At 41.0% G+C, this 27243-nt stretch overlaps 1 protein-coding gene across 25 annotated transcripts in view; it reads left to right on the top strand.

Moving 5' to 3' along the window:
* The window catches only part of SLMAP (sarcolemma associated protein), a gene marked incomplete at both ends in the record, with an annotated part of 160510 nt that extends 133556 nt beyond the window's left edge, over window positions 1–26954 (top strand). For 9 of the 25 annotated variants that reach the window (XM_080715176.1, XM_080715171.1, XM_080715173.1 and 6 more), the window contains 7 exons: window positions 4317–4439; window positions 5531–5605; window positions 11933–12253; window positions 13112–13229; window positions 15919–16090; window positions 22130–22264; window positions 26862–26954. In XM_080715176.1, the coding sequence (XP_080571302.1) occupies window positions 4317–4439; window positions 5531–5605; window positions 11933–12253; window positions 13112–13229; window positions 15919–16090; window positions 22130–22264; window positions 26862–26954 (1037 nt within the window). Of the gene's footprint in view, window positions 1–4316; window positions 4440–5530; window positions 5606–11932; window positions 12254–13111; window positions 13230–15918; window positions 16091–22129; window positions 22265–24990; window positions 25075–26861 lie in introns of those variants that run through there. The other 16 variants (XM_080715177.1, XM_080715172.1, XM_080715192.1 and 13 more) reach the window with 4 other exon arrangements.
* Between the last annotated feature and the right edge of the window lie 289 nt (window positions 26955–27243).

The following is a 27243-nucleotide window of genomic DNA, read 5'->3' as shown; positions in this document are numbered from 1 at the left end:
ACACACACACACACACACATGCGCGCGCCGCCGCCGCCGCCACCCTAAATTTGAGTGATTGTTAGGACTGAATTCAGTAGTGTCTGAGCATAAAAATGACATGAGATCTGTATTTGGAGATTTCGTTGGACGATCTGGAGTGGGTAGAAACACAGGTAGGCAACAGTGAGGAGGTTAGGTAATTACTGAGATCTGAACTGGGATCATTGCTGTGGAAACTGAAACAAAAGAACAAAATTCAGTTTGGGACCCTGTTTTTGTCTTTCATCTCTTCCTTAGTCATCTCACCTAAATTCTACAGACACGAGAAACTAAATATGGGAGAGAAATGGAAGTCACAAAACACTCCAGTTTTTGACCTTGAGAGACTGAAAAGAAAGTGGCATAATTAACAGAAATAGTTCTGGAAGAGATGTTCTGGTAGGGACAGTGATGGTTTTAGTTTGGCTTATGACTGCACAGGAAGGGTGACCTAGGTCCCGGTTTGCATGGAACCATTCATTTATGTCCTTATTCCAGCATAATTATTAGAAGTGCTCCCTCTCCCATTCAGAGATGTCCCAGTTTTGTAAGATCACACGAGGAACTGGAGATGATACTGGAAATAGAGAATAGAAACTAGGACTAAAGAAGTCATTTTCCTTTATTTCTGAGGTCCTTATTGCCCAGGGTAGTACAGAGATAAGACATGTTAGGAAGCTACAGTCTTATGAAGGACAGAGATATGTTGATTGTATAATTAGTATTTCAGTAGGTGTGATGAGAACTTTGGAGAGCATGCTAACTTCCTGGCCAGGGACAGGATGAGGTTGAAAAGTGGTCTGCGGCACATGCTTGTAACCCCAGCATTTGGGAGGCTGAGACAGGAGGATTGCAGTTCACAGACAGCCTCAGCTACTTAGTGAGGCTCTCAGCAACTTAGTGAGACTCAAATATAATATAAAATAGGTCTAGGAGTACAGTCCAGAGGTAGAAAGCCTCTGGGTTCCACCCCCAGTACCTAAATAAATAAATAAATAAATAAATAAATAAATTTGCAGCCAGCCTCAGCAACTTAGTGAGACTCTGTTTTAAAATAAAGGAATAAAATAGGGCTAGGGGTGTAACTCGGACATAGAATGCCCCTGGGTTCTATTCCAGTACTAAATAAATAAATAGGCTGGAATATATAGCTCAGGGGTATTGTGCCCTGGGTTCAGTCCCAGTACCAAAAACCAAACAAACTAAAAACCTTCATCTAAACACTTTCCAGTAATACTCATGACCAGTTTATTCCCAAGGTTGTGAAGTGGATTGATATAAAAACTCCCTTTCTCTAGGACAAAAGTGAGGCACCGTGAGAGTGGACCAAAACCACAACAAACTAATCATGCATTTTCCCACACGGCCGTATGAAATACAATGAAATGTTGGTCAACCTTAGCACAAAAGATTTGCTCATTAATTTTGCTAAAAAATTGGCACTTGGTTTTGGTCATTGTTTACTATTATTAGACTTGATTTGTAAAGATTTTTGGTCAGTATCTCAACATCCATGATTAAATACTACACAAAGCTGTGTGTTTGCATAATTTGATACATGACATCTTATTTGTTTTAATTAAAATGTTGATACTTTTTAATATATGATGCAGAGAACTAATTAGCAAATAGTGTGCCCTTGTGTTAGCAGAACTCATTATTGCCTTGATTATATTGCCTTTTTTTTTTTTTTTTTTTTTTTTTTTGCTGTACTGGCTGGGATGGAACCCTGTACCTCCGAGCTATGCCCCAGTCCTACTTTTAAGTTTTTTTTATTTTTGAAAAAGGGTCTCACTGAGTTGCAAAGGGTCTCTCACTAAGTAGCTCAGGCTGTCGAAGAGCTGATTCCCGGTCTCCGCCCCCTGACTGCTGGGATTACAAGTGTGCGCCACCACGCCCAGCCCTCCTATTCTCTATTTTGAAACAGGGTCTCACTAAGCTGCGGATAGTCTCACTAAGTATCTGAGGCTCGCCGTCAACCTTCCATCTTCCTGTCTCAACCTCCCAAGTCCTGGGATTACAAACGTGCCACTATGCCTGGCTGATTGTATTGTCTCTTGAAAAATGATTTTTTAAAGCCAAGTGTGGTGGTATACACCTTTAATCCTACTACATAAGAAGCTGAGACAGGAGGATCACAGGTTTGAGGTCAGACTGCAAAGACCCTCAGCAAGTTAGACCTTGTTTCAGAATAAAAAGAGCTGGGGTTCAAAGAATCCCATCTGCTCATCATTCATAGTACCCAAATGTTAACACTTCACCTCTACTTGATGTTTATGTTTAATCTTTATTCTTCTCCCTTCTCCCTCTCTCACTGAACCACTGAGAGTCGATTGTAGATTTGATAGCCTTTACTCCTTTTTTCTTTTTTTTTTGGTTGTTGTACCGAGAATGTAACCCAGGGGGGGGTTCTACTTCCGGGTTACGTCCTCAGACCTATTTTATACTTTATTTGGAAGCAGCGTCTCATTAAGTTGCTGAGAGCCTCACTAAGTAGCTGAGGCTGGATTCGAACCTGCACGAGCCTCCTGTCTCAGTCTCCCAAGCGCTGGGGTTACAAGCGTGCGCCACCACGCCCGGCTCTGGCCTTTACTCCTAAATACTTCAGTACATATATCGTATTTCTCTGAACTTTATTTGCTTTAGGATGGAACAGTTCCTCAGGCTTCGTTGTGTTTCATAACACTGACTGTGTGGGGGAAGGTACTGGGGGTTGAACCTGATCACAGCATTCAACCTGTGATCTGTACCCCCGGCCCTCTTTTATTTTTATCTGTAAACAGGTTAATGAGTCTCACTACTTGCTGGCACTGTCCTCAAAACTGTGATCTTCCTATCTTCCTGTCTCAGCCTCCCAAGTACAGGGATTATAGGCATGTGCCACCATGCCCAGCTTTTTTTTTTTTTTTTTTTTTTTTTTTTTTTTTTTTTTTTTTTTTTTTTTTGGTGGTACTGGAGATGGAACCCAGGAGCCTTCTGCCTCCAGGCTACACAGCCAGGCTGGCTTCGAACCTGCATGATCCTCCTGTCTCAGCCTCCCAAGTGTAGGGATTGCAAGCATGCGCCACCACGCCCAGCTATTTTGTGTTTTGAATCAGGGTTTCACTAAGTTGCTGAGTCTGATTGCAAAGCTGGAATCTCCCTGCCTCAGCCTCCCAGGTACTGGAGTTATAGGTGTGTACCACTCTACCTGGTTTAGCAGAAACTTTTTTTTTTTTTTTTTTTCAGTACTAAGGATGAAACCCCGGGGCATTCTACCTTCAAGCTACACTCTCAGCCCTACGTTTATTCTTTATTTTGAAACAGGGTCTCACTGAGTTGCGAAGGACCTCACTAAGTGGCTAAGGCTATCTGCGAACCAATCCTCTGGTTTTAGCCTCCTGAATGCTGGGATTACAAGCGTGCATCACCACGCCTGGCTAGCAGGAACTTTTTTTTTTTTTTTTTGCGGGTCTGGGGATGGAACCCAGGAGCATATGACCTCTGAGCTACACCCCCTGCTCTTTTTTTTTTTTTTAATCTTTATGTTGAAACAGGGTCTCACTAAGTTGCGGAGGGCCGCACTAAGTAGCTGAGGCTGTCTGCGAACCGCGATCCTCCGGTCTCAGCCTCCCAAATGCTGGGATTACAAGCGTGCGCCACCACGCCTGGCTTAGCAGGAACTTTTAATGCAAGAAAAGAAGAGCAGAGTAATGGAGAGGAAAGAGGTTAGGAGAGAGAGAGAGACTATTTTAGATACAATGCTAGATTTAATTTATTTCAGTAATCCACTTATGTTACATCACTGAGCAGTTGAAGCAAATAATTCACCTCTGTGTGGAGTTCGGGGGAATGGTGATGGCAGAGCAGGTGCAGTAGCGCTCTCAGCCCAGTATTTATTGGGATAATTGTGCTAAAATACTTTTTCTTTTTTCTTTTCCTTGAGAAAGTGTTTATTTCTGTTTTTTCATTCCCAGTTAAATTCCAACTGAAGTTTTTGTTGACTTGTTTTCAAAATTATGCTAATCTCACAGAATTTTAACAATGCATATTAATATATTGTATACTGCTATTACCATGAATCACTAATATATTTGTGTATACGTACACATTTATTTCTTAACTGCATTTGTGGTTTTTCCTCAGAGTAAAATGACTAAAATGATTACTATAATTTGCTTCAAAGTTTTATTTAACTAAGTTGTACTATGATATTTAACGATATATGTCTAAGCAAGAAAAAATTGCCAGTCTTTGATTGTAGAAACTATAGTGTGATACTAACTCTTGCTTTTAAAATAAACATTTTTTGTCAGATGACTTGCAGGGTGCACAGTCAGAAATTGAGGCAAAACAAGAAATTCAGCATCTTCGCAAGGACTTGATCGAAGCCCAGGAGCTAGCTAGAACAAGTAAACAAAAATGCTTTGAACTTCAAGGTGAGAGCGAGATTACTTGATTTGTGAGGAAATGCACGGAGACAGCAAAATATAGTTGGCTGGCCTCAGACATGGAGTCTGGAGGCATGGCATCTTGTTCCACTTCCACGGCTCTATTAGATATGTGATCTTGGGACATTTACGTAACCTCTGTAAACTTATGTTGTAGATCAGTAAAATGAGAAGAGTTAGTCATTCTTCCTCCTGTACCTTGTTGATATGATCAGTAAGATTTCTACCAATGAAAGATCTTAACTGATAATTAATATCCTTTACTTGAACCACTAGGGACCAGAAGTATTTCGGATTTTAAAATACTTCCATAGATTTTTACCACTTGAACACCCTCTAATCCAAAAATCTAAAATGCAAAATGATTTTTGAGCATTGTGTTGATATAGTGCATACAAAGTTTCAGATTTCAGAGCACTTCAGATTTTGAATTTTCAGATTAGGGATGCTCAACCTGAGCAACAAGAGGAAAGAACATAAATACCAAAGTGTTTTTTTGCAAACCCCCAGGCTCACCTCCTCCAGCCACACCCCACTTGCCTGAATTACCTCCCAATTTCAGTGATTTCCATCCGTGGGTTTACCCTCCGATGGGTGGACTAGGGCCCTTATGATGCAGGTTTTCATCTCCGAACATCTTTTATTTGCTAATACATGAGCTTGAACACAAACCTTAACAACTTGGCAAGAACCTGTTTCTTAATGAATAAATAAATAGGTGAGGGTGTATCTTGAAGCTAGAATACTCCTGGGTTCAATTTCCAGGACCAAAAAAAAAAAAAAAAATTGAACTCCAAATGATGATGAATAGATATGATGTGAAGAATGGCACATATTGGTGAGAGGATGTCCAGAAATTCATTACTTACTCCTGTTTTGTGCTCCTAAAATCTTTAAACTTAACTACTAATACAGATAATACTTAATGCCTCCGTATTAATGCTATTGTTTGTCTCAGTAAGTTTTAGGATCAAGTTTCTTAGGCATTTCCAACTGCTCAGTTCTGAGTACTTTCATTAACTCACAAAATTAGATATAATATGTTTCACAAAATTAGATATAATGTACTTTACTTCTAGCTCTTTTGGAAGAAGAAAGAAAAGCCTACAGGAATCAAGTTGAGGAATCCGCTAAACAAATACAGGTTCTTCAAGGTATGGAACATCCAAGACTGTTTGAGGGTGTGTGTGTGTGTGTGTGTGTGTGTGTGTGTTGTGTGTGTGTGTGTGTGTGTGTGTGTGTGTAGTGATTTGAAAAGACCAGAACAACAGAACTGGACTCTTGGAGCTCTTTTCTGTTTTGTTTTGATCTTTGTTTTGTTTTTGCAGTACTCGGGATTGAACCTAGGAGCATTCTACCTCTGAGCTACACCCGCAGCCCTAATTTTTTATTCTTTATCTTGAAACAGGGTCTCAGTAAGTTGTGGAGGGCCTCACTAAGTAGCGGAGGCTGGCCACAAACCTGTGATCCTCCTGTCTCAGCCTCCCACCAAGTACTTGGGATCACAAGCAAGCACCACCAAAAGCTAAGCCTTTTTTTAAAAAAAAAAAAAAGAAGATAAAAGAGAGTATTTCCCAGTAATCCATTACATTATTAGATACCTGAAGTACAAAGAACAGGAGTGAAGTGACTGGCACTTTCTGGGTTATATAACTACCAAGATGCTTTGAGAGAGCAAATCCGTCTGAGCTACTTTGAACCTTGCACTTTTAGATTGCTGATGTCATTTTATCCAATTTCAAAAACACAGTTGAATTGCAGCATGGACTAGAGTAATGGTGTCCTCGCTGCCTTCATTAATAATGGCTGCTCTTCATACTCATCATTTTGCTCTCTCTTCAACTGGGTTATCATAATATCATTAAAGAAATCACCAGAAACACCCAGTCTGCCAAGTACTTACTTCAAGCTGAAATTCCTGGTCCTATGAGACTGTAATTAGGAGAGGCCATAGGCAAGGCCTTTCTTTACTGTGTCATTGTAAAATTCCTAAAGCAAAAGTAATTTGCTCTAGCCGGGCGTGGTGGCGCAAACTTGTAATTCCCGCACTTGGGAGGCAGAGACAGGAGATACGCACAGGTTCGAAGCCAGCCTCGCTGGCTTAAGAGACCCTGTTTCCAAATAAAAATATAAAATAGGTCTGGGAGTGTAGCCCACAGGTAGAAGGGTTTCCAGGAACCCCAGTACCACCAAAAAAAAAAAAAAAGTAATTTGCTCTTATTGTCAAAGAAGGCACCAATATTATTTTTAAAATTTGGCTTGAGAGGTAGGGTGGGAAGAAATTAAGTAGACAAGTGCTTACAGTTCAGAAGAAATGGGGAGTCACTGTGTGAGGACTGGGATATTTGCCAAAAATTACCTCCAGAGATTAAACTAGTCTCCTGAACCTTCTAGTTTTTGAGTGGACATTTAAAAATTTTAAATTCTTAATTTTTTGTTTTTCAGTACTGGGGATAAAACCCAGGCCATTCTACGTCCAATCTGTATCCCCAGCCCTATTTTTCTTTTCTTTTTTTTTTTTTTCTTTTTTTTTTGGTTCGGATACTGCAACGGACCGGCTCGAGTACTGGGACCCATTAGGACTGATTTCTCGAAAGATGGGCAAAGGCTTCGGCTGTGTTCTGCAGAGGCTTTTTTCTGCAGCGATTTCCCTCTCTTACCAAGTAAAACTCCTTCAAGTCCTTGCTCGGTGCTAAACGTGGGGGTTAATCCCCGGGATTTGGGAGAGAAAAATCTGAAATGACTGACACAGACAACTGCCTCTCGTGTAATTGACCCAGTTTATTTTCCAAAATCAAGATTTGAACCCTTCCAATGAGATTCCTAGTAGAAAAGTGTAAATATCAAAGAACAGTAGTGAAGTATAGAATGAAGGACATGTAAATCACCAACCATAAACAAGACAAAAGTAAGGCCTGTGACATCACAGGTCTTTTGTGATTGAGATCAGCCCCTGACCTTGCAGGTGTGTCTTTATGATTAAGATTAGCCCCCTGACCCTGCAGGTGGGTCTTAGGGGACAAATTCCAGAAAGGATAAGGGTCACACCCAGAGTTTTTGTAGAATTTGGCTTTTAGAATCTCTTTTAACCCTTTCTGTTCCTTAGGCTTTGTCCATGTCTTCCTCTATCTAGTAACTTCTTTGAGCTGGATGGGGACGAAATTGGAGGTTCCAGCTTTCATAAATGTAGTTGGCATGGGGGAATCCATGCTGTGTATATCTGTGATGATCCAGAGGATTGTGATGGATGTCTGCCACATTCTGTCTGCAATACCATCTGATGTCTGAAAACCTCAATCCTATGAAACAACACTCACAATACAGTTTAGCAGATAGGGCCCAAAAAGCAACATGAAGTTTTTAGATTTAATTGTCAGATGTACTCCTTTAGCCTCTACCATCCTCTTTTAATAATCCATCTTCATCACATATGCATACCACAATCCTTCTGCAACTTTGCTTTTAACCTTCTGCTTTTTATCCTGGTCCTTTCTTTCCCATTTTGGGACAATCTTAGGATAAACTTTACTTCATACAAAATGCTTTCTTATTCTCACAAGATTTCCTTTTTTTATAACTACCAAAACCTCATACCTGCACATTTATTATATCTGTCTTTTGTTCTGACATAACTGTTCCTTTACCAGGTGATGCCTCCCTGCCTCCGGGCAGTGCACGTACTAAGTGCAAGGGTCAAGAATCTTCCTAGCCCTCGGCTCTATTGTATTGGGCAGTATTGGCTGCTCATCAACTAGGCTGCTTTGAAGTCACATACAAAGTTTATCTTTCCTATATCCAGGCCAGATCATGAGGAGAGGAGGCAAACAGAGGCACCGGTTGCTTCTCTTGCAGTTTTAGGGCTAATGGCTTCAGTTGACTCTTAAGGCTTTTATTATAGGTTAATGATTAGAATGAAGGTCAAAGATAGAAAGGAACTCTGCAGCCCCTTCCCTGCCTAAATGCTTTCACAGCACCTAAGCTCTGACTATTGCAGCTTGGAGCAAGGCAGGGGGAGTCTAAAGGCCCAGACATATTGCCAGAAAATTTATCCCAAAGTTCTGATTCTGCAGTCTCCGGAGCCATGTATGTGAAAAGTTAATAGAATATAAAAGAACATGTGAGAGCAAGGAGTAGTCTGACCAGGGGCCACGTCCCCTCGGGGCTTGCTTTCTTTAAGCACGTGCCACGTCATGCACACAGGGTCGTGTGCGCAGACGCCGAGGAAGACAAAGCAGTGGCAGGGTCCCAGGGGCGTTCTACCTCCGAACTACACTCCCTGCCCTATTTTTTATTCTTTATTTTGAAACTGGGTCTCACTAAGTTGCGGAGAGCCTCACTAAGTAGCTGAGGCTGTCCGTGAACTGCAATCCTTCTGTCACAGCCTCCCAAATGCTGGGATTACAAGCATGCACCACCACACCCGGCTTCCAGCCCTATTTTTTATTCTTTATTTTGAGACAATTCTCACTAAGTTGCAGAAGGCCTCACTAAGTTACTAAGGCTTACCGCAAACCCAGATCCTCCTGTCTCAGCCGACAAGCACTGGGATTACCAGCATGTGCCACCATGCCCAGCTGTGAAACCATCCCCAGTTTCTTTAACATTATGTTTATGTAGCAACCTCCGTCCTCCCATGCCTAAATCCTCTTAATTATGAATATGATTATAGTCAAATTAGAATTTCTGGAGTAGCCAGTCTTGGCAGCACAAGCTTTTATAATCCCAATATTTGCGAGACTAAGACAAAAGGATCACAGGTGATATTTAGTGAGACTTTAAGCAACCTAGCATTCTGTTTCCAAACAAAAAATGAAAAAGGGATGAAGGGTGTAGCTCAGGGGTAGGATCCCTAGTATGACAAAAAAAATTTTTTTTAAGGTAGGTTATATGTGTTTTTACATTTTAAATTCTTATTATAGTTTGATGCCATTATCTGTCTATTAGTTTACATAAATTTGATTTGCATCTATATTTTTAACCTATACTGTGTATGGGCAATTTTCCCTAAAGGTTCTGTGATGTGGTGCTGCATTTGTCTTCAAGCTCTCTTGCCCAGGCATAATTGACTGCCCTCTAGTGCCAGCAAGTGTATTTTAAAGACTTTTTCAGCCTGGTGTGGTAGTGCATGCCTGTAATCCCAGTTCTTGGGAGGCTGAGACAAGAGGATCAAAGGTTCCATGCCAAACTCAGCAACTTGGACCCTGTTGCAAAATAAAATATAGAAAGAGCTAGGGGAGTAACTTGGAGGTAAAATATCCCTGGGTTCAATCCCCAATACTAAAAAAAAACCAACAAAACCAAGACTTTGTCAATAGGACTATTCCTATCTCTGGCCACTGTGCTTTTTCATATTTAAACCTACTATCTCTCAGTCCTTTCTGCAAACAAACATGAGCTTCTTTAACATTTTGTTTATGCAGCAACCTCCGCCCTCCCATTCCTAAATCCTCTTAACTATTGTATCTCCTTTGGGAATTTCTTATCCATAAAATTTGATGTTATGGTAACCAAGACTAGTATTCTAGTACTTAATTGACTTTTTTGGCAGTACTGGGGATTGAACCCAGAAACATTGTACTTCTGCGCTATACTCCAGTCCTGTTTTGTTTGTTTGTTTGTTCTTTATTTTGAACCAGGGTCTCACAAAAGTTGTGGAGGGCCTCACTAATCATAGCTGAGGCTGGCATCGAACCTGTGATGCTCCTGTCTTAGCCTCCCACGTACTGAGATTACAAGCGTGCACCACCATGCCCATAAGTATGACTTTATACAGATTGTTTCCACTTTGAATCATGGGGGTACAAGACCAGATCTTTTAAACATTACACTTCTTCAATTAGAGATTAAATTCATTAATTTTATCAGTTTTTTTATTCAAGGGATAATTCCTGATGGTTTACACTGCCACGTATTAGCGATAGTGCAGTGAGCACCACAAAGGCCCTGTACATTTGAATTGTACCATCTAGTAGAAAAGGCAAACAGAGCCAGTGCATACCTGTAATCTGTGTATTTGGGAGGCTGAGAAAGGAGGATCAAGGCCAACCTCAGCAATTTAGTAAACCCAATTCAAAATAAAAAGGGCTAGCCAGGCGTGGTGGCGCACGCTTGTAATCCCAGCGTTTGGGAGGCTGAGACAGGAGGGTCACGGTTCGTGGACAGTCTCAACTACTTGGGCCCTTTGCAACTCGGTGAGACCTTGATTCAAAATAAAGAATTAAAAAAAAAATAGGGCTAGGGATGTATCTTGGAGGTAGAATGCCCCTGGGTTTCATCCCCAGTAACACACACACACACACACACACACACACACACACACACACACACACACAAGTAATAATAATAAATAAAAGGGGCTAAGGATGTAGCTCAGAGCTAGAACACTCTGGATTCAATCCCTAGTACCACAAGAAAAAAGAAATAACAGGTGAACAGTAAACAAAAAATATACAGTGTGATACCCTGTAAGGGTTTTGAAGGAAAATACAGCAAATACAGCCAGAGAATGACAGAAAGCTATTTTTTAGTCATCAGAGAAGGCCTCTTTAAGGATTTGATATTTGAATAGAAAAATCATTTTGAAGAACATCATAAGTTTAATGCTTACCATTTTACCATGCACTTTTACATCTAAGAAAATAATCAGGATTACATGGTGAGCAGCATTGTATATAGTAATTTGAAAAATGAAGAGCCCAAAAGGTACAGCTATTTTTTGTTTAAATATTTTCATCAGCAGAAGGATAGAGAACACACACACACACACACCTTTTCTACTTAACATTCTTCTTTGTGTTTAAAGGCATAGAATAAAAATAGAAAACAAATGCCAAAATGTTAGGAATCATTTTCTCTGTATGGAGGAAATAGAGATTGCTTTAGTTTTTCTTCTTTGTTATCTGTATTTTGGCATTTTATGCATCAAATATGGATTGCTTATATAGTTTTTTTGTTTTGTTTTTTGCTTTGTTTTGGTGGTACTAGGGTTGGAACCCAGGGGCTTTCTACCTCCAAACGATACTCCCAGACCTATTTTATATTTTATATTTTATTTGGAACAGGGTCTCACTAAGTTGCTGAGAGCCTCACTAAGTAGCTGAGGTTGGCTTCGAACCTGTGCGAGCCTCCTGTCTCAGCCTCCCAATCTCTGGGATTACAAGTGTGCGCCACCACACCCGGCTGACAAATAATTTTTAATAATATTAAATACTATTAATAGAGCCAGGTATGGTAGCACATGCTTGTAATCCCAGTACTTGGGAGGCTGAGACAGGAGGTTCACATGTGCGATCCTCCTGTCTCAGCCTCCCAAGCGCGGGGATTACAAGGGTGCGCCGCCACGCCCGGTGTGTATATAGTTTAATCAAAAGCAACAACTCTGACAGCTAGACTGTGCAGTAGTACAGTATAGTACAGTACTGTAATGGGCTGTTGTTTTAGTCTTAATTACATGGACTAAGAAAATGATGGATCTTTTTTAGCCCAACTGCAGCGGTTACACATCGATATTGAGAATCTTCGGGAAGAGAAGGACAGTGAAATCACAAGCACCAGAAATGAATTGCTCAGTGCCCAAGATGAAGTACTGCTCCTTCATCAGGCCGCAGCGAAGGTCGCCTCTGAGCGGGACACTGACATTGCTTCTTTACAAGAAGAGCTTAAGAAGGTGCGAGCTGAGCTGGAGCGGTGGAGGAAAGCAGCGTCTGAATATGAGAAAGAAATCACGAGTCTGCAGAGCAGTTTCCAGCTTAGATGTCAACAGTGTGAGGACCAGCAGAGAGAGGAGGCAACGAGGCTGCAAGGTGAGCATCATGCTAAAGCACTGACTCCTGACAGGTAGCTTTTGAATGTACATAGAAGATCAAGGTGTTTTTTGTTTTCTCTCTGATAACAACAGTTATATAAAGCAGTCTTCTAATTCTGCAAATCCTACAGTAAATGACAATTTTTACAATAATTTTATATTATTAATTGTGTGTGTTTGTGTGCAGCACTGGGGATTAAACCCAGAGGCATTTTACCCCTGAGCTATACCCCCAATCTTATTTTATTTTTATTTGGAAACAGGGTCTTATTAGGTTGATGAGAGTCTCACTACCTGCTGAGATTGTCCTCAAACATGTGATCCTCCTGTCTCAGCCTCCCAAGTACTGGGATTACAAGCATGTGCTACCATACCTGGCTCTATTAATAGTATTTAATACTATTAAAAATTGTCAGCCGGGCGTGGTGGCGCACACTTGTAATCCCAGCGATTGGGAGGCTGAGACAGGAGGCTCGCACAGGTTCGAAGCCAACCTCAGCTACTTAGTGAGGCTCTTAGCAACTTAGTGAGATCCTGTTTTCAGTTAAAGTATAAAATAGGTCTGGGAGTATAGCCCAGAGGTAGAAAAGCCCCTGGGTTCCACCCTCAGTAACACACACACACACACACACACACACACACACACAATTATTTGTCTTGAAAAACTGAAGTAGATAAAGATATAGAACTTCCTTGAAGTATAAATGCAAAGTAATAGGAATCAAAGAATAGCCAAGTAAAAAATCTACATGCTTTTAGGAGAAGAAAATATTCTCTGAAATGTCTCTCTTTATCTTTTAAATTATGATAGAAGTTATGTTCCTGTATTAACAAATATGTTTTGGGACCATTTTAGGTGAACTGGACAAGTTGAAAAAGGAATGGAATGTGTTGGAAACTGAGTGCCATTCTCTAAAAAAGGAAAATGTTTTGCTATCATCAGAACTACAGCGGCAAGAAAAAGAACTGCACAAGTATGCAAGAACTCTCTGTTTTAGCTTCAGAATATTTATCTTAAGTTTTTATCTAAATTAAATTTAATTTTGATACTTAAATACCTTTCGGGGGCAAAATGTTCAGCCAGACTCTCTTTGGTTACTTGGCAGGTCAGCTATGCTAAATGCCTCGTTTATTTTTTCTGCCACCTCCTACATGTTCCATCCTTTTGGTGGACTAATGAAATACAAATTTATTAAATGTCCTCTCCCCAAAAAAAACCTTAAACAGTGAGTCTAGAATTAGTAGTTGAACTTGCCCTATATAAACTAAATGATAATAAAATTCAAATACGAATTATTTTGCTTTCATATCATGATTCCTTTTGTGACTAAGAGTGATCAGGTGACAATAATAAAATATTTATACTAGTCAGGCATAGTGGCACACGCTTGTAATCCCAGTTATTAGGAGGCTGACACGGGAGGATCCGGGTTCGCAGACAGCCTCATACACTTAGAGAGGCCCTCCACAACTTAGTCAGACCCTGTTTCAAAATAAACAATAAAAATCGGTCTGGAGGTGTAGCTTGGAGGTAGAAAACCCCTAGGCTGAATCCTCAGTACCACACACACAAAAAAAAAATTATACTACTGAAAGATATAAAATGACCCATAGTGGCACATATCTGTAATCCCCACACTTGAGAGGCTAGAACAGGAAGATCTCAGGTTTGAGACTATCCTCAGCAACTTAGCAAGGCCCTTGGTGACCTAGTGAGACCCTGCTTCAAAATAAAATAGAAAATAGGGCTAGGGTTAGAATGCTACTGGGTTCAATCCCCGGTACCACACACACAGAAACAAAGAATAGTAACATAAAAGCAAAAAACTCTAAAACTAGTTAAATCCTTCTAGCTTCCAGTATCATACAGACTGATGAACGCATTAGATTTATTCCATCAAATTTAGTAGAGTCCTGTTTACCTCCAATATGTCCTGTTTATTTCTTTTTTCTTTTTTGGTATTAGTAGCATTGGGAATTGAAGCCAGTGATGCTTAACCACTGAGCTACATCCCCAGCCCTTTTTTTATTATGAAACTCTCATTAAATTGCCCAGGCTGACCACACTTTTTTTCCCCCCACTCATATTGCTTCTTTTATTGAAAAGCAATATAAGCCAGGCATGGTGGCACAACACATCCCTAATTTCAGTACTCAGGAGGCTGAGACAGAAGGATCACATAAGGGAAAGAAGGAATATACTATTTTTATTTTATTTATTTATTTATTTCCAGTACTGGGGATGAAACCCAAGGGCATTCTACCTCCAAGCTACACCCCCAGCCCAATTTTTTATTCTTTATTTTGAAACAAGGTCTCACTGAGTTGCAAAGGGCCTCTCACTAAGTAGCTGAGGCTGTCCGTGAACTGCAGTGCTCCTGTCTCAGCCTCCCAAATGCTGGGATTACAAGCGTGTGCACCATGCCCAGCTAAGATAGTATTTTCACATTATTGCTTGTTATACTTTTATGTTTTGTGTCAGAATTTACTTTCTATAACCATTCTTGCTTTACCTGAAACATTTTCCATTAGATTTCCACATTATTAAATATTAGTGTTTAGAAGCCAGACGTGATGGCACACGCCTGTAATCCCAGTACTTGGGAGGCCGAGATAGGAGGATCATATGTTCGAGGCCAGTCTTAGCAACTGAATGAGGCGCTCCATAACTTAGTGAGCCCTTGTTTCAAAATAAAAAAGAATAAAATAGGGCTGGGGCAAAGCTCAGATGTACAATTTGTTTATTTATTGCAAGTACTGGGGATTGGACCCAGGGGCATTCTGCATTCTATTTTTGAACTACACCGGAGCCCTATTACTTTTTTTGTTGTTGTTGTTTTGTTTTGTACTGGGGGTTGAACCCAGGGGCATTCTACCCTCAGCCCAATTTTTTGTTTTTATTTTTATTTTGAAAGAGGTACTCAATAGTTTGATGAGAGTCTCATTAATCACTGAGGTCATCCTTAAACCTGTGATCCTTCTATCTCAACCTCCCAATTACTAGGATTGCAAGTATGAGCCAATTTTTTTTTTTTTTTTTTTTTTTTTTTTTTTTTTTTTTTTTGGTGTGTGTGTGTGTGGTGGTGGTGGTGGTGGTGGTGGTGGTGGTGGTACAGGGAGTAGAACCCAGAGGCCTTCTGCCTCTGGGCTATACTCCCAGACCTATTTTATATTTTTATTTGGAAACAGGGTCTCACTAAGTTGCTGAGAGCCTCACTAAGTAGCTGAGGCTGGCTTCGAACCTGTGTCATCCTCCTGTCTCAGCCTCCCAAGCGCGGGGATTACACGCATGCACCACCACGCCCAGCTAAGTGTGAGCCATTATACCTAGCTCTATTTACTGTTTTTTGAAACAGGGTCTCACTGAGTTGCTGAGGCTGGCTATAAACCTGCAATCCTCCTGTTTTAGCCTCCCAAGCTCCTATTCTTTATTTTGAAACAGTGTCTTACTGAGTTGCAAAAGGGCCTCACTAAGTAGTTGAGGCTGTCTGCAAACCACGATCCTCCTGTCTCAGCCTCCCAAATGCTGGGATTACTAGCGTGCCTCACTATACCCAGCTTTCTTCCACTTGATTTCTTAAACCTAGTAAAATGTTTAAGAAGTTGGACTTGATGCTGTATCCAGTTTCTACCTGTGAATAACTGTCAATATTTGTGTTGCAGTTCTCAGAAGCAGAGTTTAGAGCTTACCAGTGATCTCAGCGTCCTTCAGATGTCTAGGAAGGAGCTTGAGAACCAAGTGGGATCGTTGAAAGAACAGCATCTTCGAGATTCAACTGATTTAAAAACCCTTCTCAGTAAAGCTGAAAACCAAGCAAAGGATGTACAGAAAGAGGTAAAGCAAAAAGACATTATGAGCCCACTTATGGTTGGACTTAAGGCCAAAAGCAAATCAGATATCCATGCTAGTTAAAAAAGAGAGAGAGAAGCAGGAGTCATGTTACCTATCACAAAGTTGACATGTGGAACATACCTGGTGATTTCTGACTATGAATTATGCTCCATATATAGAGAATTCATCGGTAGGATTTGTTTTCATTAATATGCAAACTTACATTTTAACTTTTCTCTACTAGTTCATTGACCTATATGAGGAGCCCTTCATTGATCACTTGATCCATTATTTATCCTTCAAAAAGATTATCATAGTCGGGCGTGGTGGCACAAGCTTGTAATCCCAGTACTTAGGAGGCTGAGACAGGACAATCACAGGTTCAAAGCCAACCTTGGCAACTTAGCAAGGCCCCCTGCAACTTAGTGAGACCCTGTTTCCAAATAAGAAATAAAACTGGGCTGGGAGTATAACTTGGAGGTAGAAGACCTCTGGGTTCAATCCCCAGGACCGAAAAAAAAAAGATTATCATAATAACTGAAAAGCTTGGGGCCATATGTTCAGGCCATATCCTCTGCTGAAAGTGGTCTAAAATGTTTCTTAAAATTTACCTCATAGCCAGCCTGCTAAACACATGTTCTATGACTCTTTACTTTTTCCAAACCCTACCTCTTTCCACTTCACAAACTTGTACACTCAGTTTTAACCTCATTTTGCTTAAAACCTTGACTTAAGCAGTCTTTTTTTTTTTTTTTAAAAAACAGGATGTCACTAAGTTGCTGAGAGGCTCACTAAGTAGCTGAGGCTGGCTTTAAACCTTCATGATCCTCCTGTCTCAGCCTCCCAAGTACTGGGATTACAAGTGTGTACCACCACGCCTGGCTCAGCTTTTTTTTTTTTTTTTTTTTTTAATACTGTTAAAAATGGTAAAGGTTAGCTGGGTATGGTGGCGCACACTTGTAATCCCAGCATTCTGGAGGCTGAGACCTGAGGAGCTCGGTTCGCAGACAGCCTCAGCTATTTAGTGAGGCCCTCCACAACTTAGACCCTGTTTCAAAATAAAGACTAAAATATAGAGCAGGGGGTATAGCTCGGAGGTAGAATGCCCCTGGATTCTATCCCCAGTACCACAAAAAAAAAAGTCAAGGTTGCTGAATGTTGTGGTGCACACCTGTAACCCCAGTATTTGGGAGGCTGAGACAGGAGGATCACAGATTTGAGAACAGCCTCAGCAACCTAGTGAGATCCTGTTTCAAAAACAAAGAATAAATAGGGCTAGGGGTAACAGCTTGGAGGTAGAATGCTCCTGGGTTCAATCCACAGCACCACAAAGAAATAAAAAAAAAGAAGGTGAGGATTGACTTTGGAACAGGAACCTTACCCAGCTTTTTCCTGAGCAACACAAGAACCTTTTCTTAACATTGAAACAGATTAGCCAGGCGTGGTGGCGCACGCTTGTAATCCCCACACTTGGGAGGCGGAGACAGGAGGATCGTGCAGGTTCGAAGCCAGCCGCACTGGCTTAAGAGACCCTGTTTCCAAATTTTAAAAAGTATAAAATAGGTCTGGGAGTGTAGCCCGGAGGTAGAAGGGGCTTCCAGGAACCCCAGTATTACCAAAAAAGAAAAAAATTGGAACAGATTAGTAAGAGTTTGTGGGTTCTGATGGTCTCTACTCCTTGCATTGCCTCCTGGCCAGCTCAGGGGATAGAAAAGGCTGATGAAGCTATGTACTCATTAGGGACCACCCCAACGAGACTCATTGAAAGGGAAGATTCTTTATAAATTAGAGTGCAGCTGAAGATAACTCTTTGTCTTAAATAATGAATTTTCCCAGTTTTTTTTCCAGTACTGGGGATGGAACTCAGAAGAATTCTACCTTTGAGATACACCCTCAGCCCTATTTTTTATTCTTTATTTTAGAACAGGGTCTTGCGAAGTTGCAGAGGTCCTCATAAAGTAGCTGCGGCGGCCATGAACCTGCGATCCTCCTGTCTTAGCCTCCCAAGTACTGGGATTACAAGCGTGCACATCATGCCCGGCTCCAAAACTGTGTTTTAGGTCTGTTTAGTCAAGGCAAGTTTTCTTCTCAGTTTGCTTTCTTTGTAATATCCTGAATTTGGAAATGATAACTGTTTGGTCTTTGTGTTTGTTGCTAAAGAAAAAAGCTGTAACACTTTATTTTCATGTAGACATATTGATTTTGTAATATGTTTGCCTTTACCTTGCTGAGGATATTTGTTTTAGGAGAAATCTCATTTTATTTGGATGGACCACAAATTTTGTGCCAAAGTAAATACCCTAGTATTTAATACCGTAAGCACTTTGTGTCCCTCCAGTGTATATGGCATATTTCTTTAAAAATCTGGAAAAAACTGCTGTGATTGGAAGACAGACCTGTTCAGTGTTGCCGTGAATGTGTTTAGCCATTTTCTGGCGTTGTGTGCCTGCTTGCAGTCACTGAGTGATCCCTGCAAAATGCTCCCAGTGTTTCCACAAATGGCAGTGACATGTCATGCCTCAAACTGCTGATAGTCTGTGGATCGCATTAAATGCAGCACATTGAAAACCACGTCTAGCTTGTCAGTGTTTCTTTCCTGTTTGCCTTTCCACTGTTTGCCATTGTGAAATGGTGTGCAGCCATCGTATTCCTTTGTACTGTGAAGTTGCTCTTTCCGTTTGTCTTACTGTGAATGTACTGAATACTAGTGTAACTCAGAGTTCCCGATGAGTCTTACCTCTGTGTGATTCACTGCAAATGAGTTACTGCCTTGTACTGACGGCGCGTTTATCCCTTTCAACGCTTCTCCTGTGTTCTCCTCTCTCTCATAGAATCATGCTTTATATTAATATGCACGATATCATGGCTATACATCTGTAGCACAGTAACAAGCTAAAGTCTTACAAGATAAGTAAAGCCACATATGATTGATTGTTTTTATAAAGAAAAGCCAAAAGTGTTGGTAACATTATGTGATACTACCCTCTTAAGTCAGGACTGAGCTCATTTCTCACCTCAAAGTTTAGAAAGCAAGATGGGGCAGGAACAATATCCAAGCAAGGTGTGATGCTGAGGCTGCCGGTGACCTTTGTTCCACTAACCAAATTTAAATAAATGTGGCAGCTTTTATATGAATTTCTTATGCAGTCCTGGGGATGGAACCCAGGGGCATTCTACCTCCAAGCTATACCCCAGCCCTATTTTTTATTCTTTATTTTGAAACAGTTGCAAAGGGCCTCACTAAGTAGCTGAGGCTGTCTGTGAACCGCAGTCCTCTTGTCTCAACCTCCCAAATGCTGGGATTATAAGTGTGTGCCACCACGCCCAGCTTATATGAGAATTTAACAAAGGAAAACTACAAGAAAATTTTATTAAGAGAAAATAATGTTTGATTTTAGAAAGAATCTCTATTTTTTATTTTTAAATTTTTTAAATTTTGTGTCAGTGGGGATTGAACCCAGAGGCATTCTATCTCTGAAATACACCCCCGGTCCTAATTGTAAACAAGGTCTCATTGTATTGCTGAGGCTGACTTTGAACCTCCAGTCCTCCTGTCTCAGCCTTCCAAATACTGGGATTACAGGAGTGTGCCACCACACCTGGGTAATATTTTTGTTTTTGTTTTTTTTTTTTGGTGGTACTGGGGTTCCTGGAAGCCCTTCTACCTCCGGGCTACACTCCCAGACCTATTTTTACATTTTTATTTGGAAACGGGGTCTCCTAAGCCAGCGCGCGGGGCTGGCTTCGAACCTGCGCGATCCTCCTGTTTCTGCCTCCCAAGCGCGGGGATTACAAGCGTGCGCCACCACGCCCGGCTAATATTTTTTAACTGAGTAGGAATATCTGTAACTTAAGCATCCATAAAATACTGAGCTCACAAGTCTACCTAGCAAAGACTGGTTGAAAAGGCTTTGCCCTCTGGCGGCGGGGGCAGCCTCCCACCTACTCCTATGCTGGAGGTGAGCAGCAGGCTCTTCCTGACGGCGCTGCTTTCCGGTGGTTTTGCTTCACAACTTCTGGAATGGAGAAATGATTAATAGCTTCGGTGTAAAGAGGAGACTGGATGTAAGAGTGGTAGAAAAGAAAAATACGGAAAATTCTGCTCACCAAAGCACTTTTCACTTACTCTTTATTAGTCACTGTTAAGAATCAGTTCATGGATCATTGAGAATTGATTATGTTCTAAGGTGCGGAAGCTAGTATAGTTACAGTGACTTTGCCTTGGCAGCCTGCCAGTAACCTCTGCCTTCTGGAGGAGTCCGCAGACCCTCAGCAGCAACTGGAAGACGCTGTCATAAAGTTCTTAATCTTACTCCTTAGTTCATTCTCTGGACGCTCCACAGGCTTGTTCTGGGAATGCTGTTGGGTAATGGGTGTTTCTGTCATGTCTTTCTTCCCCCTTTCTGATTACCTCCATGCTGACTCTGACCTTTCCGAAACCTTGTCCTTCTCTCTTCTGATGTTTTTACACATTTTCATTCTCCCTTTTTGTTGTTCTTGATTTTTACATTTATTTATTTGGTACTGGGGGTTGAACCCAGGAGCATTCCATCTCCAGGTTACACCCCTACCCCTTCTTACTTTCTATTTCGGAACAAGGTCTTTCCAAGTTGCTGAGGCCAGCCTCGAATCTGCAGTCCTACTGTCTTAACCTCTCCAGTACTGGGATTACAGGTGGGCACCACCATACCTCATTCTTTTTAATACTTATTTTTATTGAGCATAGTAAATCCCAGTACCACAAAGCAAAATAAGAAAAAAGAAAAATTCTTATCAGAAACAGATCTTTTTAAATTATTTTTAGCTAGGTGTGGTGGCGCACACTTATAATCCCAGTAATTGGGAGGCTGAGACAGGAGGATCACAGGTTCAAAGCCATCCTCAGCAATTTATCAAGGCTCTCAGCAACCTTGTGAGACCCTATTTCCAAGTAAGAAATAAAATCAGGCTGGGAGGTAGAATGCCTCTGGGTTCAATCCCCAGTACCTTAATAAATGAATAAAGTTATTTTTAATTGCTAGGTATGATAGTACATGCCTGGAATCCCAGTACTTGGGAGGCTGAGACAAGAGGATCTCTCAGGTTTGAAGTCAGTCTTAGCAACTTAGCAAGGCTCCCAGCAACTTACTGAGACCTTGTTTCAAAATAAAAAATAAAATAGGGCTGGAGTGTGTAGCTCAGAGGTAAAATACCCCTAGGTTTAATCTCCATTACCACAGAAATATTTAATTGATGCTGATAAGTTTTAAGTGGAGAGAAAAAGAGTAGTTTCCAATTATGGTGGTATGTAAATACTTACTACCACAGATACATTAATACACAGATACATTAGATACATTTCTTTGCTTCAGTGTCCTGGAAAATTCACTTAGCCAGAATACTTTATATCCACTGAGGCTGGATTAAGGGCAACATATTGGAAATTAATACTTTTTACTTCAAGACAAAGTAACTGCATTCTGTAGAGCATGCTTGTAATCCCAGTACTTGGGAGGCTGAGACAAGAGGGTCACAGGTTGGAAGCCAGCTCCAGCAAGTTAGCGAGACCCTGTTTCAACATAAAAAATAAGAACTGGAGGTATAGCTCATTCCCAGTGCCAAACAAAAAGACTGAAGTAGCTTGACTGACATTGTTTACTTCCCAGGATATAAGCTCGGGCCTCCTGACATTGCCACTAATTAGACTATGAAATTTTCTTCATATGCTCTCCTTTTTCTCAGTTTAAGATTTCTCTTTTCTCCCATAACTCCCTTGTGGAAAAAGTGATCCTTTATATTAGAAACAGATAACATTTAAAATGGTGTCTTCTATTCACTTTTTTTGTAATTCCAGGGCCAGAAAATTCTTACATAGGATCAAGTCAACATTAAATAGGACTTCTTACTATGAGCTTAAATGATTCTCATCCTTATTTAAATAAAAAGGCTAGACTTTGGAGTTGAAGGTGACTAAACGGGTTCTGGTATTTAAACCTGGCTACAACCACAACTTCATGCCCATTTTAAGTCAAGTCTGCACACTCTTTTTTTCTTTGCCTTTAGTATGAAAAGACACAGACTGTACTCTCAGAACTGAAGTTGAAGTTTGAAATGACTGAGCAGGAAAAGCAGTCAATCACAGATGAGCTCAAACAATGTAAAGACAACCTGAAGCTGCTTCGAGAGAAAGGAAATAATGTAAGTCTTTGCCAACTTGGCTTAGTATTGCTTGAGAGGAAGGCGAGGGACTTGAAACTAACTTTTGGAGGACTTGATTACTGATTTGAGCCACTAATTGACCTAGGTAGGGTACAGATAAAGTATGCTTCATCATGACATTCCATGATGGAATCATTGCACTGTCAAATTTTTTAGTAAGAATTTACCCCTTTAACTTGTACCCCTAGAAGAGCCTGAGGACTCCCTGGAGAAGAACCTTGTTTGCAATAAGACAGCTCACCAGAAATTCTGCCACTAAGCCATCATCCAGCTCTTATCTCTTCCCTGATGAGAAACGAGCATTGGGACCCATTTCAAAGAAAGTGCTACCTACTGGTCCTTAGCACTGAGTTATGGTGGGAAGGGCAGGATTTATTTTATACTAATCATGTTCTCACTAAGGTATATTCATAAAAAGCTTGATGTCTTTTTGGCCTCCTGTAAGTATTAGAGAATATTGGTGAATTTCTGTGGGGCTTTTGAGAGAGAGAGAGAGAGAGAGAGAGAGAGAGAGAATGAGAATGTGAGAGAGAGGAGAGAGAATGTGGGGAAGCAGGCAGACACAGGTGGGGAAAATATGGTATAAATTGAGTTTGGTGACATTTGTTTTCCATTTGCTAGAAAGATCTTTAAAAAGAAGTTGTTATACTAAATAAATGTCACATTGTACGTTTTGGTGACCATTGCCTTTGTAAGCCCTAACTGATGGATGTTCAGTGTGGTTAGTTGTGCTCTGACTTATTTCCAGCTGTCATGGCTTGCACACTCAGTGTACATGAGCCACAGGCTTTCTGTGGAGGAAGGCACTTTGCTTAACTTGCAGTGAAGTACAAAGAGTGATGTTGCATGGCCACGCCGTGACGCAGTTGTACACAGAATGCTCATGAGTTGTGTCCAACTGTCCTTTGCTTAAGAACATCTCTGTAATCCCAGCATTCAGGAGGCTGAGACAGGAGGATCGCGGTTCGCAGACAGCCTCAGCTACTTAGGCCCTTTGCAACTCAGTGAGACCCTGTTTCATATTAAAGAATAAAAAATAGGGTTGGGGGTTTAGCTCGGAGGTAGAATGCCCCTGGGTTCCGTCCCCAGTACCACACATACAAAAGAGAACATCTAAGACTTTAGACAGTAAGGGATTGCTGTTTTACATAGAAGCCATTTAGAAGTTGATGAAATTGGATGTGAAGGCTTTAGCTAAGCAAAATGGATTGCGTTTGTTTTTTTAAAGGTAGAATACAAGGTAGGCATGGTGGTGCATGCCTATGATCCCAGTACTTTGAGGCTGTGACAGGAAGAACTCAGGTTCAAGGCCAGCCTCAGCAACTTAGGGAGACCCTATTCCAAAATAGAATGCCCCAGGTTTAATCTCCAGTAAAATAAATAAATATATGTAGATTACAGAATTCTTCAAAAATCAGATCATAACTTTTTTTATTACTTCTCTCTTTTGTATTAATTCATACCCCTCTTATTATGGAATTCAGTCCACTTGCTGCTAAATTAACCTGTGAAGACATCTAGCATAATCAGAATGGACTTCCCCTGGATATTTCGAACTTTTTAAAAAGTAACTTTGTTGTTATTATTTATACTGCTAAAAAGGAATTCACCTTAGGGGTGAATTTCCCTTTTTATGGTTCAAAGTAATGTGGGTTACTTATGGTTCTAAGTAATTCTCTTACCATTTCAAAAATAAATTATAAACTGGGCTTGGTGACACACTTGTAATCTTAGTACTTGAGAGGCTGAAACAGGAGAATGTCAGGCTCAAGGCTTTCAGCAACTTAGTGAGACACTGTTTCAAAATGAAAAATAAAAAAAGGGCTGGAACTGTAGAACTCCCCTAGGTTCAACCCTCAGTACCACAAAAAAAGAAAAAATATATAATAGAATATACATAGAATATATATGTATATATTCTGGTATCATAAATGAGGTCCTAAGACTTGGTTGCCTGTTTTTACTAATGAAGAATTTTTCATATATTGTGTCACATCATTTATCTGATTTAAGAAGTACACATTAAGCTGGGCGTGGTGGTGCACGCTTATAATCCCAGCATTCGGGAGGCTGAGACAGGGGGATCACAGTTCGCCAACAGCCTCAGCTACTTAGTGAGGCCCTTTGCAGTCAGTGAGACCCTGTTTCAAAATAAAAAAAAATAGGTCTGGGGATGTAGCTCAGAGGTAGAATGCCCCTGGGTTCAATCCCCAGCACCACAAAAAATAAAAAGCGTACATCATCATAGGGCAGTTATTTTTTAAGCTTGAAAGCAATACTGTCGCATAAGCATGAGTTTTGTTTGGTTGGCAAAATCTAAAGGTCTTTAATGGAGAGCTAAAATAAATTTTGGCCTTTGCCAAGGGAACAGAATAATCTGTTGTCCCGCGGCGCATCAGTTGGTGAAGCAGCGTCCCGCTCTGGTTTGTCATTGTTAGATTTCGTTGGGTTTTAGGGACACACATGTTGACCATTGCCTCTAGCTGTTCTTTTTAAACTGTGAATTTGCCAACATATATACCATGGCCCATCATTCTGGATTATGCTAGATGTCTTTAAAATGTTTGAATCAGTGCAAAACCTGAGTGATATACTTCTATTACCTCAGTCTTCCTTTCTTTCTCCCACTCCCCTGGGGTCTAAATCATCTTATCTGATTTTTTTTCATAGCATAAAATGATTTTAATATCCCTTCCCTTCTTCAGCCTTCCATATTACAACCCGTCCCAGCCGTTTTCATCGGCCTATTCCTGGCTTTCCTGTTTTGGTGTTTCGGTCCATTGTGGTAGAGAAAGGTACAAGCACTGCCGTTGAGTCGTTGTCTGTTTGTTCCCGTCACCTGTTTGTGCCATCTTTGTGATGTAGTGCATGGCAAACCACACGGGTATCTTGTTACCTGAAGCAAACCCTTCATTGAGTATGCCAGCGCCATGTGTTTGTGTCCTGCCAGTGAATGAACAGTCCACTAATCGCATAACATTTTGTCTTGTTTCCTTTGTAGTAATGCTAACCACGAATTAATTCCAACCTAACCAGTTGTTAATGTGCTTTCTTTAACTGAGTCTTTGTCTCTAGCCAACTGGAGTAAACAGTGAATTTCTGCAATATTAGTACCCCCTTCCCAATTATGTGTTTTATCAGATTTGAATGAGAAATGAAGAGTTTGCGTCTTTGAAGGTTTTACCCAGCTTTCGTCCCCCTCCTTCCCTTCCCCTTTCTTTTCCTTCCATAGTGTAGAATTTCTTTGCTTCACCCCTTTGCCTGTTTGCACTGTGGCTAGGAAGATGAAAGAAAATGAGATTAGCATAAGGAGGCACTGACTCATAATCTCAAACCCCAAGACAGATTTACTAATGAGGATATGAACCCTACCTCTTACCTTTCCGAGCCCTGCTCTGCAAATCAGAGTATTTCTTTAAAAAACAACTTCCTCCATAAGATTCTTAGAACATCAGTAAAAGTAAAGGTATCAATCAAAGCAAACTGATATTATAAAGCCTTCTGAAAGTATATAGGAAATAGCCCATCCCTAATTGCCTGTTACTGGCATGTATAATAGTATAACATATAAAGCCGGCCATGGTGGTACATGTTTGTGATCCCAGTACTTGGGAGGCTGAGACAAGAGGATTGCAGGTTCCAAGCCGGCCTCAGCTACTTAGTGAGGCCCTTTGCAACTCAATGAGACCCTGTTTCAAAATAAAGAATTAAAAATAGGGCTGGAGGTAGACCTTAGAGGAAGGGGGGCGGAATAGGGCTGGTGGGGGTGTAGCTCGGAGGTAGAATGCCCCTGAGTTTAATCTCCAATACAGCAAAATCAACAAAGTAGTCACATGGGCTTTTTTACACTGGACAGTGTCTTTACCAAAAGTAATGAGATAGGCGGCATCCCTAATGATAGTTCCCCACGTTGAACCTCATCTGATTATATCAAGTTAGAGGATCAAACCCTAGATCATTTTCTATCACCTTAGCTACCAGCCCCTATGTAAAACTGTCCCAACACACGAGTCTGGTTTTCATGAAGAAGTAAACATTTTAGCCAGATTTGGCGGCACGCACTTGTAATCCCAGGACTTGGAAGGCTGAGACAGGAGGGTTGCAGGTTCATAGCCAGATGCTATTTCAAAATAAAAATAAAATAGAGCTGGAGGTGTAGCTCAGAGGGAGAACGCCCTGTGTTCAATCCCCAATACCCCCCCAAAAAGAGAAAGAAACATTTTAGGCAGAAACATACTACAGGCATCAATTATATTGGAATCTGTGGGTACCCAAGTAAACAATGCAGGCAGAACCCAGAGGGGTTTTAGAGGTCACTACTAGGTTTCAACAGCAACACAGTTGAAACTGCACAGGACTTGCCTGGGGTGTGTTAGACTCCCAGCGATGGCCTGTTACGGCTCTCCTCCTCGCGCTCCCTCACTCCTTTTTGCCTTTACCTTTTATGCTGTATTCGCACTTTGCAAAGATAAGATTTTTCCAATATTCGGTTAAGTGTTCAGGACTCTCTGGACCAAGGGGTGCTAGGTGTGACGAGCGGGAGAGTGAGCTGCTGACTCTTGGTTTCTCTCCACAGAAGCCCTGGCCCTGGACGCCCATGTTGGCCGCCCTGGTCGCGGTGACAGCCATCGTGCTGTATGTACCAGGCCTGGCCAAAGCTTCTCCCTGAGAGCGTCTCCCGAGTCTGTACGCGTCCTCCCTCGAGAAGCTGACGTCACACTCACGCTGGGGACAGGCAGCACCGTTTCCTTCCTTTTTACCTCTTAAAACAGCAGAAGTGCAAGAATACAGCTGTAGGGTCATTGCTTTAAATTATATAAAATGTATCTGTCTATAGAGAGAATATAAAATTGTGACTTTATTCTACTGTAAGCAATAATTTGCTTGCAATTTTTCATGTAATTTTTAAATTAGTATGTTGAGATTCTGAATATTATGGTGGCCTAAAGTAGGCTTCT

The sequence above is a fragment of the Muscardinus avellanarius genome (assembly GCF_963383645.1).
Source record: "Muscardinus avellanarius genome assembly, chromosome: 18".
NCBI classification, from domain to species: Eukaryota; Metazoa; Chordata; class Mammalia; order Rodentia; family Gliridae; genus Muscardinus; species Muscardinus avellanarius.
Note: the sequence above shows the minus strand (reverse complement) of the source record. Positions and strands in the feature narration are given on the sequence as shown.